Raw genomic sequence first — 24,341 nt, 5'->3', positions numbered from 1 at the left:
TACATCAAAAACTAATGATGTACTGTATGGTGACTAACATAACACAATAGAAGAAGAAGAAGACGAAGAAGACGAAGATGAAGACGAAGAAGATGAAGAAGAAGAAGAAGAAGAAGAAGAAGAAGAAGAAGAAGAAGAAGAAGAAGAAGAAGAAGAAGAAGAAGATGATGAAGAAGAAGTAAAGCTACAAACTTAACAGGCTAATAAAATTGTGGTTATGCGTCCATATTTTTAACAGGATAACCTTTCAAAAAATATATCTCTCAGAGTTGCATTAAAAAACAATTTCATCCCAGGGCGCCTGGGTGGGTCAGTGGGTTAAAGCTTCTACCTTCAGCTCAGGTCATGATCTCAGTGCCCTGGGATCCAGCCCTGCATCGGGGCGGGCTCTCTGCTCAGCAGGGAGCCTGCTTCCCCCTCTGCCTGCATCTCTGCCTACTTGTGATCTCTCTCTCTCTGTCAAATACATAAAAACAAACAAACAAACAAACAAACAAAAAAATTTCATCCCTTCCATGTGTTTGCCCTTTGATGAAAAATTTTGTCTTTTTTTCTTATTTCGATTTCATATGAGAGAGAGAGAGAAGACAGTGTGAGGGAGAATAGAATAAATATGTGTTAATTCATATGATAATATGCCCTATTTATTGTGAAGGGTAGAGATAATCTGAAAAAGGTCTCAATTAACAATTACAGGGATAATAGACATAATGTAATACAATGTAGCTTTCGATCTCAGGGATGATGTGACAGCGCCACCTGAAAAGTGTACCCTTCACAGATTCTAGACTTGCCTATCACTTTGAAAGTTCTCAAGATTTGCTGTCAAAAGCGTTTCTAAACATATTTGTGCCTTTGCCAAAAGTATTGCCCTTAATTACAAACTTGACTAATTGAATTAATATTTTGTTGACTTGGGAAAAGAATAATTTTATATTGGAGGGACTTTTTAAAGAAAGCTATTTTTATTTTATAATTTTTTGATACACTCTAAGTAAGAACTATTGTTACTTTAAAAAGTTGCTAAAATGTTATCTTATTCTTTGGTTGGTGAGTCTGAAAATCGAAATCACTCTGCTCTGTAGATGGGCCTTTCAATGATAGCTATTGAATGATCATGGGCTTTGACATCTTCAGTGATTGTCTTGTTCTGAAAGAGAACACTCTGTACTCTGGATTTTTAGTGTCTTCCTTGATTCCACTTCATGATCCTTGAGAGTGCTTGTTAGGATCTGAATGATATTACAACTTTGTCATAGCAGTTTAAACTTCATGTTTAAATGTTCACTGTCTTCAAGAGTTCAAATGAGAGGCAGATGAGTAAAACTTTTTCTTTACTGTAGCAAAAGTATAGGGTAAAGAAACATCTCTCATACTATCAGGATGGGAAACAAGACTTGGAAGCTTTATACTGGCCCATTATGTATCAGTCTGTCATCCAACCCATGACCTCCCTTAAGTTTTTTGTTGAAGAATGGAATATTAACCATCTCCAGACTTCTATGTAATGTTACAGAGAAAAAAGAAAGAGAAAATGACTTTTCTGTATTTAATTAATTATTATTTTATTATTAGGCAGACAAAAATTATATACATAACATGGTTAAAAGTTCAAAAACATATACATACATGATGTGGTTATAACAATTAGGTATACACAAATAAAGATTTCAACCCTTATTATTCTGATTTAATTTTTTTTTTCAGAAAGAACTAAATACTCCATAAAAGAGAGGTGATTTGCTTATAATCATTCAGGATTTTTTGGTTTTGTTTGTGTTTTTGTGGGGATTTTGTGGTGTGTGCTTTGTTGGTTGCTGTTCTTTGAGGTTTTTTTTTATTTTGTTTTGTTTTGTTTAGTAAGCTCTAAGCCCAAAATTGAGGCTTCAACTCAAGACCTGGATATCAAAAGTCACATATTCTACCAAATGAGCCAATCAGGCACCCTTATTCAGATAATTAACAGCTTTTCTCAGACCATTTTATTTTCCTTCTACTTCATCATGCAAAAATTAATGGGTAGGTTGTCACTAGGATAAAGGAATAAATATTTGTTTTCTACTAGTGTGCACGCTACCTATTTTCTCTCTCTGTGTCATGTAACAGACTTGGGACACTTGTCAATAAGACCATTTAACTCTACATCCACTCACTTCAATGCCTTTCTGCTGACTGGAATCCCAGGATTAGAAGACTTCCAAATCTGGATCTCCATCCCCTTCAGCTTCATGTATCTTTTGGCTGTGATAGGAAATGGCCTGGTTATGGCAGTGGTGGCCTGGGACAGGAACCTCCATGAACCCATGTATCTCTTCCTGTCCATGCTGACACTCAATGATGTTCTCCTTTGTACTGTCACAGTGCCCAAAATGCTTCTTATCTTCTGGCAGGGCCCTTCCCCATCAACTTTTCCTGCATGTCTCACACAGATGTTTTTTGTTCATGCTCTGTTCCTCTCTGAGTCTGCTGTTCTCTTGGCCATGGCTTTTGATCGCTACGTGGCTATCTGCGCACCACTCCATTATGCAACCCTACTTACAGGCTCTCTCATCAGCAAGGTGGGCCTGGCTCTGCTGGCCCGGAGTGTGGCTGTGGTCACCCCTGGTGTCCTCCTCATTCTCCGGCTGCATTTCTGTTGGAGCAATGTCATCCACCATACCTACTGTGAGAACATGGGCATTGCCAAGTTAGCCTGTAATAGCTATGCCCTTAATAGCATTTATGGACTCACTGCTGCTCTCCTCACCACAGGACTGGACTTTGTGCTCATCTCCCTGTCCTACTTGCTAATCCTGAGAACAGTCTTCCAACTACCCTCCAAGGAAGCCCGGACAAAGGCCTTTGGAACATGTGGAGCTCATATATGTGTCATCTTGATATTTTATACTCTGGCCTTCTTTTCCTTCTTTACCCATCGCTTTGGAAATCATGTACCCAGACATGTCCTTATCCTCTTGGCAAACCTCTACTTACTGGTGCCACCTACCATGAACCCCATTGTTTATGGAATAAAGACAAAGGAGATAAGGATGCGTGTCCTAGGGCTCTGTAACCAACCAAAATGACCCAAGAGTTATGAAGCTACAAAGAATTGGTGAGTCCAGGGTAGAGGATCAGACTTAAATGTCAAGTGTGAATCAACCCAGGCAGATCTATCCCCAGAACACCTAACCTCTGGATAGAACTTAAAATACTCACATTTCCCAATGCTACCTTCCCAGCATAGGGTAAAAAGGAAGGTGCCAGGAAACTGCTCCAGTACCATCAAAGAGTACCTCTACATATTAAGGTAACAATCAGTGGAGTCACTGTACAGCACAGGTGACTGAAATATCCCTTTTGTACTACAAAATGCCTCTCTTAATGTCAGTTTGCTATGGACAATCTTAGTTCAGATTCCAGCTTCATCACTGCATCCACAGAATGCAGAATATACAAATAATTTAATAAATAATTTTATAAATATTTATTAGATAGATGCATTAACATGAAATACTAAATGCTAATAATTCTATGTAACAAATGCCCTAATATGTCCTTATGTATTATATAGGGCATATTCTTTTTTTTTTTTTCATTTTCTTCTTTTTTTTAATTTCTTTTCAACATAACAGTGTTCATTGTTTTTGCACCACACCCAGTGCTCCATGCAACATGTGCCCTCACTAATACCCACCACCTTGTTCCCCCAACCTCCCACCCCCCACCCCTTCTAGACCCTCAGGTTGTTTTTCAGACTCCATAGTCTCTCATGGTTCACCTCCCCTTCCAATTTACCTCAACTCCCTTCTCCTCTCCATCTCCCATGTCTGCCATGTTCTTTGTTATGCTCCACAAATAAGTGAAACCATATGATAATTGACTCTCTCTGCTTGACTTATTTCACTCAGCAAAATCTCTTCCAGTCCCGTCCATGTTGCTACAAAAGTTGGGTATTCATCATTTCTGATGGAGGCTTAATACTCCATCGTGTATATGGACCACATCTTCCTTATCCATTCATCCACTGAAGGGCATCTTGGTTCCTTCCACAGTTTGGCGACCATGGCCATTGCCGCTATAAACATTGGGGTACAGATGGCCCTTCTTTTCACTACATCTGTATCTTTGGGGTAAATACCCAGTAGTGCAACTGCAGGGTTATAGGGAAGCTCTATTTTTAATTTCTTGAGGAATCTCCACACTGTTCTCCAAAGTGGCTGCACCAACTTGCATTCCTACCAACAGTGTAAGAGGGTTCCCCTTTCTCCACATCCTCTCCAACACACGTTGTTTCCTGTCTTGCTAATTTTGGCCATTCTAACTGGTGTGAGGTGGTATCTCAATGTGATTTTAATTTGAATCTTCCTGATGGCTAGTGATGATGAACATTTTTTCATGTGTCTGATAGCCATTTGTATGGCTTCATTGGAGAAGTGTCTGTTCATATCTTCTGTCCATTTTTTGATATGATTATCTGTTTTGTATGTGTTGAGTTTGAGGGGTTCTTTATAGTTCCTGGATATCAACCTTTTGTTTATACTGTCATTTGCAAATATCTTCTCCCATTCCGTGGGTTGCCTCTTTGTTTTGTTGACTGTTTCCTTTGCTGTGCTGATCTTGATGAAGTCCCAAAAGTTTATTTTTGCTTTTGTTTCCTTTGCTTTTGGAGACATATCTTGGAAGAAGTTGCAGTGGCTGATATCGAAGAGGTTACTGCCTATGTTCTCCTCTAGGATTCTGATGGATTCCTGTCTCACATTGAGGTCTTTTATCCATTTTGAGTTTATCTTTGTGTACAGTGTAAGAGAATGGTCAAGTGTCATTCTTCTAAGTATAGCTGTCCAGTTTTCCCAGCACCATTTATTGAAGAGACTGTCTTTTTTCCACTGTATATTTTTTCCTGTTTTGTCGAAGATTATTTCACCATAGAGTTGAGGGTCCATATCTGGGCTCTATACTCTGTTCCACTGGTCTATGTGTCTATTTTTATGTAGGGCATATTCTTTAAATACTTCCTTCCTTTACTCTTTCTCTTAGCTTGTCTGTTTCATATCTCCTTCAATACTTTGTTGCTATAAAGATATTTTTACACACAATAGAAAGTTACTTTGATTGGGTTAAGTAAACAAAAAAAGCAGGATCTGAGGAGTGGCCTGACATGCAAGAAATTTAGTACCTATGACTCAGGAAGGAGAAAATTCAGGTGAATTGCCCCATCTTGGGTCAGGTTGCTAAAACTGCATGACTCTGTTACATCACTTAACATTCTGGTTAATGGGGATGAAATTGTGTCAACGAAATTCACACACACAAAAAAAATCACAGCAAACCAGCAGGATTATATTCACTGGATTCATTTATCTCCTTAAATAAAAAAAGCACATGTAATTTTCCTAGTATAGCTTTTCACCCCCAAACCTTCTTGCTAATTGCATTCTATATTACCTGGGACAAACTTTATCATCTATAAATCTACCTGGCAAAATTCCTGGAATGTAATACCTTTTATCCTATAGAAAATGTCCACCTGTTGATTAATAAAAGAGCTAAAATTTTCCCTGGCATCAGACAATAAATGAGTATCATGAACATAATATTAACATATACATGGTCTAGTGGTTGAAGCAGTTGATGGAGTGCCTTTAAAATATTTATATTATCATTCTCCTTATTAATGCATATGGCTGTTTCCAGACTCTAAATGTAGTCACATCATTTCCACACTGTACATTTTTAACTAAATTATGTTTTTATTATTTGAGATACCAGATTGAATAACTGAATGACTAAGTGGGATAATGAAGAATTTTGTGGTAATGCTTTGTATAGAAGACAATACCAGACACTTTAATGACAAAGGGGATAGTGATCTCTGCTATTATTTTTTTGTTGCCATTGTGTTTTGCAACAAGAAGACTTCTGCAGTATCAAGAGGATTAATATATAACCTAAAAGATAACGTTTGACATTATGAAAACAATTGCATTGCATTTTTGTCCAGTGATTGGGGATTAGTAGACAAAAATGAATTATGATTTGGGTTTCTGGGTCACTTACACATTCTGCAAGATGGCAGAGAATGTTTTCAAAAGACACTCATGACTATGTCAAACAAGGTAATATGAGTAAGAGTCCCTCCTTATTTATAAATCCATATACAAATGAGAAAGATGTTTCAGTCATATTATTGTAGTTCTAGGCAAGAACAAGAGACCTACCTGTTTTTGGAGCACCAACTGCTTGCCAGAAGACTAAATTCTTGCCTTCATTAAGGTTCCAGAACAAAATGTTTCTGTTCTCAACTCATACTACCAACTCATCATTCATTCATTCATTCATTCATTCATCCATTCAGATATTCAATCACTCATCTCCTCACCAATGATATTTTATGGGAAAAATTATCTTAATTTAAAAATATGTGGTTTTCTAAATGTTTTTGACAAAATATATTATGATTATAATGTAATTATAGTAATAAATTTAAGAAGGTAATATAGTAAATAATAATTTGTGTCCAAATATTGCATTACCTATGTAGGTATTCCTTTAAAATAGTTTTATTCATATGCAAATGCAAAATCTAAGGTGCAGTAGCTTAAACATATTTCTGTGAACAACAAGAACAAAGCCTAATACAACATTGTTTTTTTGGAGCATAGATGCTAGGAAAGGTATATTCAACATCACAGGTTGAAAATATATTTTGTAGGGTTCCTGGGTGGCTCAGTTAGCTAAGTTTCTGCCTTCAGCTCAAGTCATAATCCTGAGGTCCTGGGATCCAGTCCGGCATTGTGTTCCCTTCAGTGGGAAGTCTGTTTCTCCCTCTCCCTCTGCTGCTCCCCCCTGCTTGTGCTTGCTCTCTTTCTCTCTGTCAAATAAATAAATAAAATATTTAAAAAACACATATTTTGTATTTGAAGTTCTTATTTTAAAAATGATTATTGGGGCGCCTGGGTGGTTCAGTGGGTTAAAGCCTCTGCCTTTGGCTCAGGTCATGATCTCAAGATCCTGGGATCGAGCCCCACATTGGGCTCTCTGCTCAGCAGGGAGCCTGCTTCCCCCCTCTCTCTGCCTGCCTCTCTGCCTACTTGTGACCTCTGTCTGTCAAATAAATAAATAAAATCTTAAAAAAATAAAAATAAAAATGATTATCAATAGTTAAATATTACTTATACAATGTATAGCTGGTGGTAATAATCATTCTCAAAATTTTCACTTTTCTTCTCAAGTTTATTTCACTTTTCCTATCAATTATTTAATTTTATTTAATCACTATTTCCTATTCAATTTTATTTAGTATTACACCAAATACTATCTAATTTTGATGTTTATACACCTTTCTTATTTTTAGTTGATGTCCCTTACTTGAAGTGAATGTGATAAAAGGGAAGGGTAATTAAAATTAGAATCAAGAAATAGGATAATATTGTGGAAACATCATAGTTGAGTTAAAGCCAGATAGCAGATATAAGTTGTAGATATATTCCACGTGCCTGAAATTTGAAATCCTGATTTTAAGTTAGTAAACTCTTTTTTTATTATATGACATGTGGGTTCATGACATGTCAAATCTTTTCCTTCAAGACTTTTTTTAAAAATTTTGGTTGCTTGAAATTTCTTTCATTATCAAATGGTCATTGTTATCTCAACCCAATACTATTTTGTTTATTACTAATGAAAATATGCAACCATTGTTTTTTGGATATAGAAAGATTCATACAGTAATTTCATGTGTTGTGTACAGTGAAACACTACGCTATATGATTCTGTAATAACTGTGAAGTGTACCTATCAGGTTGTTAGTGAGCTATGTTGACTGGCTGGTATCACCTGGTGTATCAAATAGTAATGAGAATGTCATCTCTAAGGCAAACAATACTTCACTCAGAAAATATGACTGCAATTTAAAAAGTTGCAACATTTTGCTTCTGAAAGATTGATGTGAATAAGAATGATAAGCTCCTGTTTAGCACAAGAATGCTACAATATTAACATTTTTTTACTAATTTTCACTGAAAATATGGAAATGCACTTATGGTATCAAGGATGTTTTTCATGAGAACAAAATGTAGGTTCCAAAAAGACAAAGACAAATACTGAATATCTAACTTACATGTGGAATCTAAAAAAAAAAAAAAAAGTTTCATAGAAACAAAATAGAATAAATAGAAAGCTGGATTGCAGAAATAACAGGCAGGGGGAAACAGGTGCTATAGGTCAAAGGGTTCAGATTTTCAGATAAGAAAAATATGTTCTCAGAATCTAATGTACAGCTTGGTGAGTATAGTTAATAATATGGCTAATAATATAGTTTATAATATGGTGTGGACTGAAAGTTACTGAGAGTAGATCTTAAGACCTACTCAAGAACACTTACACACACACACACACACACACACACACACACACACACACACATTAATTACATGAGGTGCTGGATGTGTTAGTTATCTTGATTTTGCTAATCATTGCACATTTTATGGTATGTAAACCAAAGCATCATTAGACACTTTAAATATATACAATTTTATTTGTCAATGACTCCTCAGTAAAGTTAAAAAAATAAAATGGAAGCAGGGAATGGTGTTTGTCAAGGACTGAGGGAAAAGAAAAATGGAGATGTTGGATAAAGGATACAAAATTTCAGTTATGCAAAATGTATACATCCTGACATCTAATATATAGCATGATGACTATGGATAACAATACTGTACTGTACACTTGAAATCTGTTGAAAGGATAGATCCTAAGTATCCTCACCACATACAAAAGAAAGGTAAATATGTAAAGTATGGGTATGTTCATTAGCTTGATTGTAGCAATTATTTCACCATATACATGTACATCAAATCACCAAGATGTACATTTTGGAGATATATAATAAAAAGTGTGTATTATTTAAAACATGGCCATGAATAATAAAAATATATATTATGAAACATTAAAAGTGAATTTTTTTAAATGTCAGATTTCACATATGGGGCCTATTGACATTTGTGCCCAATGAAATGTCTTGGAACATATGCTTCCAAAATAATTTTGGATAAATTGGAGCAAATGCCAATCAAGATCTCTACTGTTATGATCCGAAAAATAACATATTCTTGTCTTTAAAAATTTTGTATAGAATTAGTTTTCCCCATTCATATACTTCAACATCTCTAAAGTTCTTTGTACTACTTTTGTACAGAATATGATTATTTTTAACCTGATTTATAACCATAGTCCTTTACATTGAAAATAATTGTTTGGATGCTTGGATTTGCTTTTGCTATTTTTATGTTGTATTTTAAATTGACAGTTAAATTTTCTGTTCTTTTTTGCATTTTCTAGATTTATTATTTTCATTATTTCATGTTACCCTCTATTAATTTAGTCACTATATTTTCTAATATTTATTAGTAGTCTCCATGGAAATTAAAACATACAGATGGCCAATCCTAAATTTCAATTAACTTCAGAAGCAGGTAGCGATGTCTGGGTGGCTCAGTGCCTTATGCTTGATTTAGGCTCAGGTAATCATCTCAGGGTTGTGTGATGGAGCCCCACATAAGGCTTTGTGCTGGGGGTGGAGCCTGCTTAAGATTCTTTCTCTGCCCCTTCTCCCTAAAAAAAAGACTTTAGAAGTAATTAACAAAAATTGAATTTATTTCTCCTAGTCACATATTATTAAAGTTGGAATTTCCTTGAGGGCTTCAGACTAGTTTGCATACTACTGTTGGGACAAAGATTCTTCAAATAAGACAAAGGTAATTTAGAGTCTTTTCTCGGAGGTTAGGATGACTCTGAGATTTAAAGATGTTTATTTATTTATTTGTCGGAGGAGACACCGAGAGTGCTAAAGCAGGGGGAGCAGTCAGCAGAGAGGGAAGCAGGCTCCTCGATGAGCAAGGAGCCAGATCAGGACCACAGCGGAAGGCAGATGTTTAACCAATTGAGCCACCCAGGTAGTCCTAAGAGAAATATCTTTCAAGTATTCAAATAAAGACTCAGAAAACACCCATTGTAGGTTTTGTTTTTGTTTTTCACCAGAATAGTATTTTGACTTTGTTTCTTTTTTTTATTGCTTAATTTTTGATATAAAATATTTCATTTACTTGTGGAGCATAAGGAATAACACAGAGGACATTGAGTGAAGGAGAGAAGTGAGTTGGGGGAAATCGGAGGGGGAGACAAGTATGAGAGTCTATGGACTCTGAGAAACAAACAGGGTTTTAGAGGGGAGGGGGTGGGGGTTGGGAGGGCCTAGTGGTGGGTATTAAGGAAGGCACGTATTGCATGCAGCACTGGGTGTGGTGTATAAACAATGAATCTTGGAATACTGAAAAATAAAATTAAAAAAATATTTTAATCGCATAAGAAAAATATAGTCATTATCATTGTGAAAATATTAAAATAATCTATATCATGTAAGGGCAATATAATGCCACATGAACCATTTCCCTTTAAATTTAAGACTCGGGGTGCCTGGGTGGCTCAGTGGGTTAAGAATCTGTTTTAGGCTTAGGTCACAATACCAGAGTCCTGGGATTAAGCCCCATATCAGGCTCTCTGCTCAGAATGGAATCTGCTTCTCCCTCTCTCTCTGCCTTCTGCTCCCCCTGCTTGTGCACTCTCTATCAAATAAAGGAATAAAATCTTAATAAATAAATAAATAAAGTTAAGACTCTACTTTAGAGGGAGGAGTCAAGATGGCGGAGAAGTAGCAGCCTGAGACTACATCAGGTAGCAGGAGATCAGCTCGATAGCTTATCTAAACATTGCAAACACCTACAAATCCAATGGGAGAGCGAAGAGAAGAAGAACAGCAACTCTAGAAACAGAAAATCAACCACTTTCTGAAAGGTAGGACTGGCGGAGAAGTGAATCTAAAACGACGGGAAGATAGACCGCGGGGGGAGGGGCCGGCTCCCGGCAAGCGGCGGAGCAACGGAGCACAAAATCAGGACTTTTAAAAGTCTGTTCCACTGAGGGACATTGCTCCAGGGGCTAAACCGGGGGGGAAGCCCACGCGGGTCCAGCGTGGCCCCAGGCCCCGCAAGGTCACAGAAGGATCGGGGGTGTCAGAGTGTCGGAGAGCTCGCAGGTATTAGAACGGAGAAACCGGCTGCAAAGACAGAGCCAAGGACTGAACTCTCAGCTCGGGGTTACCTTGAACTGGTCGCGGGCTGGGTGAGCTCGGAGCGCGGCTGGAGGCTGGGGATACGGGAGTGATTGGGTGCTGTCCTCTGGGGGCGCACTGAGGAGTGGGGCCCCAGGCTCTCGGCTCCTCCGGGCCGGAGACTGGGAGGCCGCCATTTTCATTCCCGTCCTCCGGAACTCTACGGAAAGCGTTCAGGGAACAGAAGCTCCCAAAAGCGAACCCGAGCCGATTACTTAGTCCGGCCGCCGGTAAGGGCGGTGCAATCCCGCCTCGGGCAAAGACACTTGAGAGTCACTACAACAGGCCCCTCCCCCAGAAGATCAACAAAATATCCAGCCAGGACGAAGTTCATCTATCAAGGAGAAAGCAGATTCAATTCCTAAGACAGCAGAGCAATTCCAGAGGAGGAGAAAGCAAAGCACAGAACTCATGGCTTTCTCCCCATGATTCTTTAGTCTTGCGGCTACTTCAATTTTTTTTTCTTTTTTCAATTTTTTATTTTTTTTTCTTTTTTCAATTTTTTTTTCTTTTTTCTTTTTTCTTCTTCTGCTAAATTTTTTTAAAAACTTTTACCCTTTTCTTTTTTAACGTTTTTTGACTAGTTCATCTAAATATATATATTTTTTCTTTCTTTTTTATATTTTTTTTTATTTGTTTTATTTTTTAAATTTTTTTCTTTTTTTTTTTTTTTTTCTTTTTTTTCAGAACCTGTTTTTTATCCCCTTCCCCCCCCCCCACAATTTGGGGTCTCTCCTGATTTGGTTACAGCGCATTTTTCTGGGGTCTTTGCCACCCTATTAGTAGTTTATTTGCTCCTTCATATCCTCTTATCTGGACAAAATGACAAGGCGGAAAAAAATCACCACAAACAAAAGAACAAGAGACAGTACCGAAGGCTAGGGACCTAATCAACACAGACATGGGTAATATGTCAGATCAAGAGTTCAGAATGACGATTCTGAACATTCTAGCCGGGCTCGAAAAAGGCATGGAAGATATTAGAGAAACCCTCTCTGGAGATATTAAAGCCCTTTCTGGAGAAATTAAAGAACTAAAATCTAACCAAGTTGAAATCAAAAAAGCTATTAATGAGGTGCAATCAAAAATGGAGGCTCTCACTGCTAGGATCAATGAGGCAGAAGAAAGAATTAGTGATATAGAAGACCAAATGACAGAGAATAAGGAAGCCGAGCAAAAGAGGGACAAACAGCTACTGGACCATGAGGGGAGAATTCGAGAGATAAGTGACACCATAAGACGAAACAACATTAGAATAATTGGGATTCCAGAAGAAGAAGAAACAGAGAGGGGAGCAGAGGGTCTACTGGAGAGAATCATTGGAGAGAATTTCCCTAATATGGCAAAGGGAACAAGCATTAAAATCCAGGAGATGCAGAGAACCCCCCTCAGAGTCAACAAGAATAGGTCCACACCCCGTCACCTAATAGTAAAATTTACAAGTCTTAGTGACAAAGAGAAAATCCTGAAAGCAGCCCGAGAAAAGAAATCAGTAACATACAATGGTAAAAATATTAGATTGGCGGCAGACTTATCCACAGAGACCTGGCAGGCCAGAAAGAGCTGGCATGATATATTCAGAGCACTCAACGAGAAAAACATGCAGCCAAGAATACTCTATCCAGCTAGGCTATCATTGAAAATAGAAGGAGAGATCAAAAGCTTCCAGGACAAACAAAAACTGAAAGAATTTGCAAACACCAAACCAGCTCTCCAGGAAATATTGAAAGGGGTCCTCTAAGCAAAGAGAGAGCCTAAAAGTAGTAGATCAGAAAGGTACAGAGACAATATACAGTAACAGTCACCTTACAGGCTAATAATGGCACTAAATTCATATCTCTCAATAGTTACCCTGAATATTAATGGGCTAAATGCCCCAATCAAAAGACACAGGGTATCAGAATGGATAAAAAAACAAAACCCATCAGTATGTTGCCTACAAGAAACTCATTTTAGACGCGAAGACACCTCCAGATTTAAAGTGAGGGGGTGGAAAACAATTTACCATGCTAATGGGCATCAGAAGAAAGCTGGGGTGGCAATCCTTATATCAGATCAATTAGATTTTAAGCCAAAGACTATAATAAGAGATGAGGAAGGACACTATATCCTACTCAAAGGGTCTGTCCAACAAGAAGATCTAACAATTTTAAATATCTATGCCCCTAACGTGGGAGCAGCCAACTATATCAACCAATTAATAACAAAATCAAAGAAACACATCAATAATAATACAATAATAGTAGGGGACTTTAACACTCCCCTCACTGAAATGGACAGATCATCCAAGCAAAAGATCAACAAGGAAATAAAGGCCTTAAATGACACACTGGACCAGATGGACATCACAGATATATTCAGAACATTTCATCCCAAAGCAACAGAATACACATTCTTCTCTAGTGCACATGGAACCTTCTCCAGAATAGATCACATCCTGGGTCACAAATCAGGTCTCAACCGGTACCAAAAGATTAGGATTATTCCCTGCATATTTTCAGACCACAATGCTCTGAAGCTAGAACTCAATCACAAGAGGAAAGCTGGAAAGAACCCAAATACATGGAGACTAAACAGCATCCTTCTAAAGAATGAATGGGTCAACCAGGAAATTAAAGAAGAATTGAAAAAATTCATGGAAACAAATGATAATGAAAACACAACAGTTCAAAATCTGTGGGACACAGCAAAGGCAGTCCTGAGAGGAAAATATATAGCGGTACAAGCCTTTCTCAAGAAACAAGAAAGGTCTCAAGTACACAACCTAACCCTACGCGTAAAGGAGCTGGAGAAAGAACAAGAAAGAAACCCTAAACCCAGCAGGAGAAGAGAAATCATAAAGATCAGAGCAGAAATCAATGAAATAGAAACCAAAAAAACAATAGAAAAAATCAATGAAACTAGGAGCTGGTTCTTTGAAAGAATCAATAAGATTGATAAACCCCTGGCCAGACTCATCAAAAAGAAAAGAGAAAGGACCCAAATCAATAAAATCATGAATGAAAGAGGAGAGATCACAACTAACACCAAAGAAATACAGACAATTATAAGAACATACTATGAGCAACTCTACGCCAACAAATTGGCCAATCTGGAAGAAATGGATGCATTCCTAGAGACATATAAACTACCACAACTGAACCAGGAAGAAATAGAAAACCTGAACAGGCCCATAACCAGTAAGGAGATTGAAACAGTCATCAAAAATCTCCAAACAAACAAAAGCCCAGGGCCAGACGGCTTCCCAGGGGAATTCTACCAAACATTTAAAGAAGAACTCATTCCTATTCTCCTGAAACTGTTCCAAAAAATAGAAATGGAAGGAAAACTTCCAAACTCATTCTATGAGGCCAGCATCACCTTGATCCCAAAACCAGACAAGGATCCCACCAAAAAAGAGAACTACAGACCAATATCCTTGATGAACACAGACGCAAAAATTCTCGCCAAAATACTAGCCAATAGGATTCAACAGTACATTAAAAGGATTATTCACCACGATCAAGTGGGATTTATTCCAGGGCTGCAGGGTTGGTTCAACATCCGCAAATCAATCAATGTGATAGAACACATTAATAAAAGAAAGAACAAGAACCATATGATACTCTCAATAGATGCTGAAAAAGCATTTGACAAAGTACAGCATCCCTTCCTGATCAAAACTCTTCAAAGTGTAGGGATAGAGGGCACATACCTCAATATTATCAAAGCCATCTATGAAAAACCCACCGCAAATATCATTCTCAATGGAGAAAAACTGAAAGCTTTTCCATTAAGGTCAGGAACACGGCAGGGATGTCCATTATCACCACTGCTATTTAACATAGTACTAGAAGTCCTAGCCTCAGCAATCAGACAACAAAAAGAAATTAAAGGCATCCAAATTGGTAAAGAAGAAGTCAAACTATCACTCTTCGCAGATGATATGATACTATATGTGGAAAACCCAAAAGACTCCACTCCAAAACTGCTAGAACTTGTACAGGAATTCAGTAAAGTGTCAGGATATAAAATCAATGCACAGAAATCAGTTGCATTTCTGTACACCAACAACAAGACTGAAGAAAGAGAAATTAAGGAGTCAATCCCATTCACAATTGTACCCAAAACTATAAGATACCTAGGAATAAACCTAACCAAAGAGGCTAAGAATCTATACACAGAAAATTATAAAGTACTCATGAAAGAAATTGAGGAAGACCCAAAAAAATGGAAAAATGTTCCATGCTCCTGGATTGGAAGAATAAATATTGTGAAAATGTCTATGCTACCTAAAGCAATCTACACATTTAATGCAATCCCTATCAAAATACCATCCATTTTTTTCAAAGAAATGGAACAAATAATCCTAAAATTTATATGGAACCAGAAAAGACCTCGAATAGCCAAAGGAATATTGAAGAACAAAGTCAAAGTTGGTGGCATCACAATTCCGGACTTCAAGCTCTATTACAAAGCTGTCATCATCAAGACAGCATGGTACTGGCACAAAAACAGACACATAGACCAGTGGAACAGAATAGAGAGCCCAGAAATCGACCCTCAACTCTATGGTCAACTCATCTTCGACAAAGCAGGAAAGAATGTCCAATGGAAAAAAGACAGCCTCTTCAATAAATGGTGCTGGGAAAATTGGACAGCCACATGCAGAAAAATGAAATTGGACCACTTCCTTACACCACACACGAAAATAGACTCAAAATGGATGAAGGACCTCAATGTGAGAAAGGAATCCATCAAAATCCTTGAGGAGAACGCAGGCAGCAACCTCTTCGACCTCAGCCATAGCAACATCTTCCTAGGAACATCAGCAAACGCAAGGGAAGCAAGGGCGAAAATGAACTATTGGGATTTCATCAAGATCAAAAGCTTTTGCACAGCAAAGGAAACAGTTAACCAAACCAAAAGACAGCTGACAGAATGGGAGAAGATATTTGCAAACGACATATCAGATAAAGGGCTAGTATCCAAAATCTATAAGGAACTTAGCAAACTCAACACCCAAAGAACAAACAATCCAATCAAGAAATGGGCAGAGGACATGAACAGACATTTCTGCAAAGAAGACATCCAGATGGCCAACAGACACATGAAAAAGTGCTCCACGTCACTCGGCATCAGGGAAATACAAATCAAAACCACAATGAGATATCACCTCACACCAGTCAGAATGGCTAAAATTAACAAGTCAGGAAATGACAGATGCTGGCGAGGATGTGGAGAAAGGGGAACCCTCCTCCACTGTTGGTGGGAATGCAAGCTGGTGCAACCACTCTGGAAAACAGCATGGAGGTTCCTCAAAATGTTGAAAATAGAACTACCCTATGACCCAGCAATTGCACTACTGGGTATTTACCCTAAAGATACAAACATAGTGATCCGAAGGGGCACGTGTACCCGAATGTTTATAGCAGCAATGTCTACAATAGCCAGACTATGGAAAGAACCTAGATGTCCATCAACAGATGAATGGATCAAGAAGATGTGGTATATATACACAATGGAATACTATGCAGCCATCAAAAGAAATGAAATCTTGCCATTTGCGACGACGTGGATGGAACTAGAGCGTATCATGCTTAGTGAAATAAGTCAATCGGAGAAAGACAACTATCATATGATCTCCCTGATATGAGGACATGGAGAAGCAACATGGGGGGGTAGGGGGATAGGAGAAGAATAAATGAAACAAGATGGGATTGGGAGGGAGACAAACCATAAATGACTCTTAATCTCACAGAACAAACAGGGGGTTGCTGGGGGGAGGTGGGATTGGGAGAGGGGGAGCGGGCTATGGACATTGGGGAGGGGAGGCGAACCATAAGAGACTATGGACTCTGAAAAACAACCTGAGGGTTTTGAAGGGTCAGGGGTGGGAGGTTGGGGGAACAGGTGGTGGGTGATGGGGAGGGCACGTTTTGCATGGAGCACTGGGTGTTGTGCAAAAAGAATGAATACTGTTACGCTGAAAAAAAAAAAAATAAATAAATATTATTAGTAAAAAAAAAAAAAAAAAAAAAGACTCTACTTTAAATGGTTACTTCGAAAAAAGTATTCCAACAGAATAGAGAATTTGTCAGTAGATTTTCAGCTGATCACCATAATTTTCTTTCTCTGTTTCTTTTCCTTCATTTTATAATTTTTCTCCAAACTAAGACTATTCAAAGTTACAATTTTCCTGAGGCAAATATTTCCTAAATTCTGTGGCACAAACTGACATACAAAACTGGTATGTGGCTGGGGCGCCTGGGTGGCTCAGTGGATTAAGCCGCTGCCTTTGGCTCAGGTCATGATCTCAGGGTTCTGGGATCGAGTCCCGCATCGGGCTCTCTGCTCTGCAGGGAGCCTGCTTCCTCCTCTCTCTCTGCCTGCCTCTCTGCCTACTTGTGATCTCTCTCTCTGTCAAATAAATAAATAAAATCTTTAAAAAAAAAAAAAAACTGGTATGTGGAGTACTGGGTGTCATACGCTAACAACGATTCCTGGAACACTGCATCAAAAACTAATAATGTACTGTGTGGTGACTAACATAACGTAATAAAAAAGGGGGGGGAGAGCTGTATGTTAATTACACAAAAAGTTCTCAAAAATTAATAAAACTGAGGCTGTGCTATAAGTAAACCCTCAATCATGAACCTGGTTTCTTTATCATGGAAAGTTACCACAGAATATTCTTTCTCCTCCCTTCTATGTATTCACGGCATTCTGTTCACAAATTCCTCTTTTCCTGTGATCCTTCCTTCTGTTGATTACAGTTCATTGCTAATTTTGACCCAAAACCACATTAATTATTAGAAATGTTTCCTAAATAGGAACCTTAACCACCGTGTGATCTGGAAAGCAATTGAAGGACACATATATTATAAACATAAAACTTAGGATTCTAGGGGCTCCTGGGTGGCTCAGTGGGTTAAAGCCTCTGCCTTCGGCTCAGGTCATGATCCCGGGGTCCTGGAATTGAGCCCTGAATCGGGCTCTCCACTCAGCAGGGAGCCTGCTTCCCTCTCTCTGCCTGCCTCTCTGCCTACTTGTGATCTCTGTCAAATAAATAAATAAAATCTTTAAAAAAACAAAACACTTAGGATTCTAAGATTAAAAGTATCTTCTAAATTGACTTAGAATGAGATTATGTGATCTGCGAAATTATGATCATATTTAAGGGAAGTGGATGTAGGACTTTTGGTATAGTGGGTCCAATCAACTTGTTGCCATATTATGAAGCCCAGTCTAAGCATCTCCTTTAAGTTATGTTGTTGGTACATTTTTTTAGGGCAGCCTCCAGGGCAGTTCCTGAGACTACCATCCTTACAGGATCTTTCACCTACTAAAATAATCTTTCCCACCTTTCTACTGGAAGCACTGAATTACCACTACACCCAAGTAAAGCAAATGTGTCTGGGACTTGTACTTCTGCCCATGCACCTGGTGTTTCCTCTTCCTGGAAAACACTCAGGTCTCAGAGAGCTAAAAAAAAAAAAAGCTAGCTGCCTGCCCCCTTGTTTTCCTGTGGACACAAGGGCTAAAATGTGGCAGCAAAATAGATATCTCATAAGAATACATGAAAACTAACACAGAACTTCTGATGACAGTTCCCATCCAGGGGTTTCTGATCCTTTTAGTTTGGTATCCAGGTCACTGAATATATCTGACACAATGAAGATCTAGGCTTAGGAATCATGTGGGAAGAATCTGAGCATCAGATTCATGAAAATAATAGTTTCAGGCATGTGCATAAACAAGGACATACAGAACTTATGGATATGATCATGGACAATAATCATTGGACAAATCTATTCAGAATCCCTACTGCAAGACTTTCTAACCCATTTACCTACTAAATGCAATAGTCTAAAACCGTTAAAATTGTAACCTGAGTCATTGCTGTCCTACTGACAGAAGTAAGACAACAAGTACTCCTATTGTATAAAAAGTATCTCAGTGTGGTTTTGATTTGAATCTCACTGATGGCTAAATTAAAACCACATTGAGATAACACCTTACACCAGTTAGAATGGCCAAAACTAACAAGACGGTAAACAACACGTGTTGGAGAGGATGTTGAGAAAGGGGAACCCTCTTACACTGTTGGTGGGAATGCAAGTTGGTGCAGCCAACTTTGAAAAACAATGTGGAGTTTCCTTAAGAAATTACAAATGGAGTTTCTCTATGACCCTGCAATTGCACTCCTGGGTATTTATCACAAAGATACAGATGTAGTGAAAAGAAGGGCCAGATGTCCCAATGTGCATAGCAGCAATGGCTCACCAAACTGTGGAAAGAATAAAGATGCCCTTCAACAGATGAATGAGTAAAGAAGATATGGTCCATGTATATACAATAGAATATTATGCCTCCATCAGAAAGGATGAATACCCAACTTTTTGTATCAACATGGACGGGACTGGAGGAGATTATGCTGAGTGAAATAAATCAAGCAGAGAGAGTAAATTATCATATGGTTTCACTTGCTTGTGGAGCATAAGGAATAACATAGGGGACATTAGGAGAAGGAAAGGAAAAGTGAATTGGGGGAAATCAGGGGGACAGACGACCCATGAGAGACTGTGGACTCTGAGAAACAAACTGAGGGTTTTGGAGGGGAGAGGGGTGGGGTTTAGGTGAGCCTGATGGTGGGTATTAAGGAGTGCACATATTGCATGGAGCACTGGGTGTGGTGCATAAACAATGAATCTTGGAACACTGAAAAAATAAAATTAAACTAAAAAAAAGTATACATTTCCCCAATAGTACACTTTCAAGATAGAAAAGGGGGGCATTTCTTGAGTGATGAAAATGTCTTATACTATGATTGTGAAGTGGGTTACTTTGGCCATGCGTTTGTTCAAGCTTACCTAACTGTCCATTTTAAGGTCTGTAATTTCACTGTATTTTATTGCACCTTAAAAAATACATCCATACATTATACATCCAATAGTCTAAAATGTGTTAAAAATTTAACAATCATTGGTGTCTTGATGACAAAGATAACACACAATATCTGAGAAAAAAAGAAATGATTGTAAAAGGGCGCACTTGGTAATTAACCCGGGACAACAGATGCAAATGAAGAATACTTCAGACAAATGTAGGTGAATGGGCATAGAGCAAAAATTTCAGCATTTTTCAGATTGTCTATTTTCTTCATTATGCAACTGCTGCCCTAGTGAATTTACTCATAATAGACTAGATCATCATAACCACTTACATGTTCAAGATATGTGAATATTTACCTTAACCAAGACCTTCTCCCTGAGGTTGTATACAATTTAATATTCTACATGCCTCTTAAGTCATATTGAAACTAAATTTATTAGTATAGCCCTAAAAATGCTCCAAATCTTAACCCTTTATTTCAAGGGAATCACAACAAATGTATATAGTTTTCCAAAACAGAAAATTTGTATTCTACTTATAGTTACATTATGTACTGAGTATTGGTGAATGCAGAGATTGTCAGTCTTTGGGTTTAGCTATGGATTTAAGTTCCTGGGATAAATAAGGAAGGAGTGAGGAAAAGTTTCACAGCAATCAGACATCCTTTTTCAGATGGCTGCCAGGAAAAGAAATGCCCCATAGTTCTTAGATAATATTTATAAAAGATGAGAAACACATAGCAGGAAAACTAGTGAAAGCTGAGGAAAATGAACAAAAAAGGAAGCTAGTTGTAGGTATTGAGGCAATAAAAAGAGGAAATGTTTTACTTTGTTAATAAGAGATTTCATATTTTGTGTCTTAATATTAAGTTTGAGGTCAACTAATCAATGAGGAAGATTCAACGCACATGGTAGCCTGGTAGTCTGATAATTTTAACTACTAACTATTAAATTTGAAAGACATGAACTACACTTTAGGAGTCAGTAGAATCGAAGCTATTGCTTTATTTTATGGAGTACCCCTTGTTTCAATCAAAATTGCTTTAGAAACCATACAAGCTCTAATACCAATGTTGGCACCTTCACACAAATCTTTGTTAAAGGATTTCGTTTTAATTTTTATATCTTTGTTTTCCTCGATTGGGTGACAATTTCTTCTTAATTACATTTAAAATCTTTCTGTATTATTAGTCTATTCATGTACCTTGAGACTTCCATTGATACTACTAGACTAGAGATGCAACATTTCTTACTGTTTTTAAAAATTACAACCATATGTGTGTGTGTGTCTATATATATATATATATATATATATATATATATATACACACATATATGTCAATATTCTTTCAAACTAACTACTCCATAAAATTCAGCATATAGATCTCAGAGAATACTTTCTCCCCCCCCACTCCAAGTTTCCCCATAGGTCTTTTTTTTCTCTCCTTCAACATACTGTTTATTCCCTATTGTAACTCTTCCTGAAAGATACATATTCAAAATGAGATGAACAAATTCATCACCAATATTTACTAAATGAAAAAGTTAAAATAATTTGTCAAGTTAATATTCTAAGAAATTCTAGACATCTGGTAAAGAACAGCCTTTAGGTGGTAAATCTAATTCAGTTTGTAGGAGTAAGAACAGTTAATTATTTTCTCTACATCATATCTTGTATTTCTGTATAGCTTGAGCCATTTCTTTTATTGATACAACTAAAATCAGGTGACTTTGATCCTTAGTGCTCTAAGAACATGCTCCCGTATTTTCTTGGTCCTTACTCCATACACAATGGGGTTGAGGAAAGGGGGCACCAAAAGGTACATATTTGCAATAAAAATATGGATATGTGCAGGCACATTCTTCCCAAAACGGTGAGTAAAAATGGAAAAACCAGCTGTGGAATAGAACACAAGAATAACACAGACATGTGATCCACATGTACCCAAAGCCTTAAAGCCAGCTTCTCGGGATGGCAGGCGGAATACAGAGCGGAGGATGAAGGCATAGGATACAACAGTGAGAATGCCATCACATGAGCCAATGATAGAAGCCACACTGAGGCTATAATGTGTGGTAGTTCCTGTGTCCACACACGCCAGCTTCACCACAGCCATGAACTCACAGTAGGTGTGGGCAATGATTCGTGTTCTGCAGTAGGGCAGCTGTTTGAGCAGGATGGGATGTGGAGAAAAGAAGGCTATGCCCCGAATCACCACAATAATACCCATTATGGTGATGCGAGCATGAGTGAGGATGGTGGTATGGCGCAGTGGGTCACAAATGGCGACATAACGGTCAAAGGCCATGGCCAGGAAAAAGCCTGATTCCATGGTAGTAAAGCTATGGATGAAGAACATTTGGGTCAGGCAGGCATCAAAGGCAATGTCATGGGCTCCGAGCCAGAAGAGACAGAGCATTCGGGGCAGGGTGGATGTGGAGAGGACCAGGTCGGTGATGGAGAGCATGCAGAGAAAGAGGAACATGGGCTCATGGAGGCTTCGCTCTGCCCTCACCACGGCCAGGATGGTCACATTCCCCACCACAGCCACCAGGTACATGGAGCAGAAGGGAATTCCAATCCAGACATGCAGGTGCTCTAGTCCCAGGATGCCCATCAGCAGGAAGGTGACAGGAGAGGGAAAAGAAGTGTTGAGAGGAGGCATGTTGCTTTTCCCTTTGCTTTTTGTCACTACGTCTGAAGAGGAAGCAGCACAACCAAATGCTGAAAATATGGAGATTCAGTTCTAGAAGTGCCTTATGTTAAAAGCAATTCAAATAATAAAATGTATTTAAATTTGCTAGGACCAGAGTAATCAAATTTGTAACATCATATAAAATACTGCATTTGAAAATGAAAAGATAACTCATGTATCATTTCATATTATCACAGGGGCATATAAGTCCCCTTAACCATTCATTTCCATAAAAAGATTCCCTGTCTATTCAATTGTACTTAATTCAACAACTGTTCAGTAGTTATGAATTAACTAACTGAGTATGTGAATTATGGCACATTAAGTTTAATGTCATTTACATGTTACTGTGTGACAAACCATGCTCCAGGCACTGGTAGCAAAGAAATGCACAGATCAGATCCTTTTGTGGAGCTTACACTCCATGAGGAAAATATCAGAATATGATAACTGATGAGTGGTATATGTGGGTAAGAGAATGCCATACTGAAGTTGATGTCTGAATGGTTGAGCTCAAGTCTTCAGATTCTGAGTATTATTACACATCCTGGGAATGAAGACAGCAAGAAAAACTGCTGTGAAACAGGAACAAACAGAAACAGACAAAAATGCCCATGTTTGGGGAACTAAGTCAAAGGAGAAAGTGGTAGGAGGGGGGCACAAATTCTCTACATGAGTAGCTTCCTCGTGTCTTCCCTTTTCCTCTGCCTGTTTAAAAACCAATAGTTACATATCAGGGCAATTTTTTAAGTTAGTGTGGGGTTGGCAAACAAGGATTTTTAATATCAAAGTATGTTTTTTAATTCCTAAAATAGACTTCCTTGCTGAAATTCAAGTGAATATAACATATATTTCAATCCAACTTAATTATTCAGGATTCCAAAGGTCAAGGAAACAGCCTTTCATTTCTCACATTGACACTATACATACATAAGTGTGTGTATACAAACATATACTGTATATACATAATAGAAAAATAAAGAAAAAGACTAACTCGGAGAAGTTTGTAAATGTTCAAGAAAATGCTTCCAAATTCATTTTTTGTTTTCTTCAATTGTAAATAAGGTCAGATTTCACATGTCTGACCAGATTTCCCCCCCCCCCCAATATACTCTTCTGTGTAGGATCATGATAGGCCTTGAGGAATGAGAGATTGTAAAAATACTTACTTTTTTCAGATAAAAATATCTTCTTGAATGAAGAAATGAAGACAGTCTGGAGACAAATTATAGAAAATTATACTTGGTGTGATAAAAACCTTTTTATGTAATATTACCTGTAAACATCCTATTTAATCTTTTACTGCCTTTTAATTTTGGCCCGAGTATGGAATTTTTAATCTTTTATTTCCTCCCTCAGTGAAGTCTTTATTGATACCAAGATGTTTTGTTGATGATTTGGGCCCGAAATCCCTGAAATACAGGGAAGAAAGTATTAAGCTTTAAGGTGTCTACATTGTCTCAGATGGGTTCATTTAATTTATTACTTGTTTTAATTCAATATTATCTGTTCATACAATAAAGTTATACTCTGGCTATTCCATTGAGTAGACTTTATATAAAGGAATCATAAAATAACTAATTAAAGAATTCACATTTTAATTTAAGAAAAAAGTTGCAGATAATT

At 37.8% G+C, this 24,341-nt stretch overlaps 2 protein-coding genes across 2 annotated transcripts; one reads left to right on the top strand and one right to left on the bottom strand.

Annotated features, from left to right (window-relative positions):
- Positions 1 to 2,003: 2,003 nt before the first annotated feature.
- Positions 2,004 to 3,065, top strand: LOC123948738 (olfactory receptor 52Z1-like). The gene is made up of 2 exons (XM_046015900.1): positions 2,004 to 2,019; positions 2,107 to 3,065. The coding sequence occupies exons 1-2, from the start codon at positions 2,004 to 2,006 to the stop codon at positions 3,063 to 3,065; spliced, it is 975 nt and encodes a 324-aa protein (XP_045871856.1).
- Positions 3,066 to 21,740: 18,675 nt separating this feature from the next.
- Positions 21,741 to 22,685, bottom strand: LOC123949899 (olfactory receptor 52D1-like). Its single transcript, XM_046017620.1, has one exon. It carries the CDS (start codon positions 22,683 to 22,685, stop codon positions 21,741 to 21,743), a length of 945 nt encoding a protein of 314 aa, XP_045873576.1.
- Positions 22,686 to 24,341: the final 1,656 nt, after the last annotated feature.

This window comes from Meles meles, chromosome 8 (assembly GCF_922984935.1).
Source record: "Meles meles chromosome 8, mMelMel3.1 paternal haplotype, whole genome shotgun sequence".
Classification (NCBI taxonomy): domain Eukaryota; kingdom Metazoa; phylum Chordata; class Mammalia; order Carnivora; family Mustelidae; genus Meles; species Meles meles.
The sequence above is the reverse complement of the archived record's forward strand: the minus strand, read 5'-3'. Positions and strand labels throughout refer to the sequence as shown.